General features: G+C 65.9%; 1 protein-coding gene across 1 annotated transcript in view; it reads left to right on the forward strand.

The window, feature by feature from the left end:
- Positions 1-525, forward strand: part of LOC103608449 (melanotransferrin-like) — a gene marked incomplete at its 5' end in the record, with an annotated part of 39,375 nt that overhangs the window by 37,936 nt on the left and 914 nt on the right. The window contains one exon of the mRNA XM_008592875.1: positions 304-472. Coding sequence (XP_008591097.1) covers positions 304-472 — 169 coding nt within the window. The remainder of the gene's footprint in view (positions 1-303; positions 473-525) is intronic.

A 525-nucleotide genomic window follows, 5' to 3' on the forward strand; every position in this document is an offset into this window, starting at 1 on the left:
GCCCTGCAGCGGCGCCGATGTCCTCACTGACCTTCACGCGGTACAGCAGGTCACCTTGACGCAGGAACTCCCCACCCACACAAAACTCAGAAATGCTCATTTGAATGACCAAAGAAGTACGGTCTAGAAATGGTTGTATTTAATTGTCCCTAGTGCTAAAAAGTCTGTTCCCCAGGCGTGGCTCGCCAAGTCGGGGGCTGCTGGAGGAATTAGTCCGAACGCGGGCAGGGGAGAGACTGGTCATCGCCAGGCATGCCACGGCCCGAGGGACACCTGGCCCATGTCCCCGCTCTGTGGCCACAGCTCGCCACGGGACCTCGGGGGACAGGCCGGGGCGGGGACGGGGGACGCATACGGTGACCACGCCCGCCCGCGCGCGCTCCCAAGCCTCTCCGACCCGCAGCGCCTCCGCCCTGCCTGCGGCACAGCGAGGTTTGCCTAATTCCCTGGATGCAGCGGAGAGGCGGCCGCGGTAAGGACGAGCCACCCCCCGCCCCACGCCAGCCCTCTGGTCCCGCCGCCCCG

This window comes from Galeopterus variegatus, unplaced genomic scaffold (genome assembly GCF_000696425.1).
Source record: "Galeopterus variegatus unplaced genomic scaffold, G_variegatus-3.0.2 Scaffold8422, whole genome shotgun sequence".
In the NCBI taxonomy this organism is placed as follows: domain Eukaryota; kingdom Metazoa; phylum Chordata; class Mammalia; order Dermoptera; family Cynocephalidae; genus Galeopterus; species Galeopterus variegatus.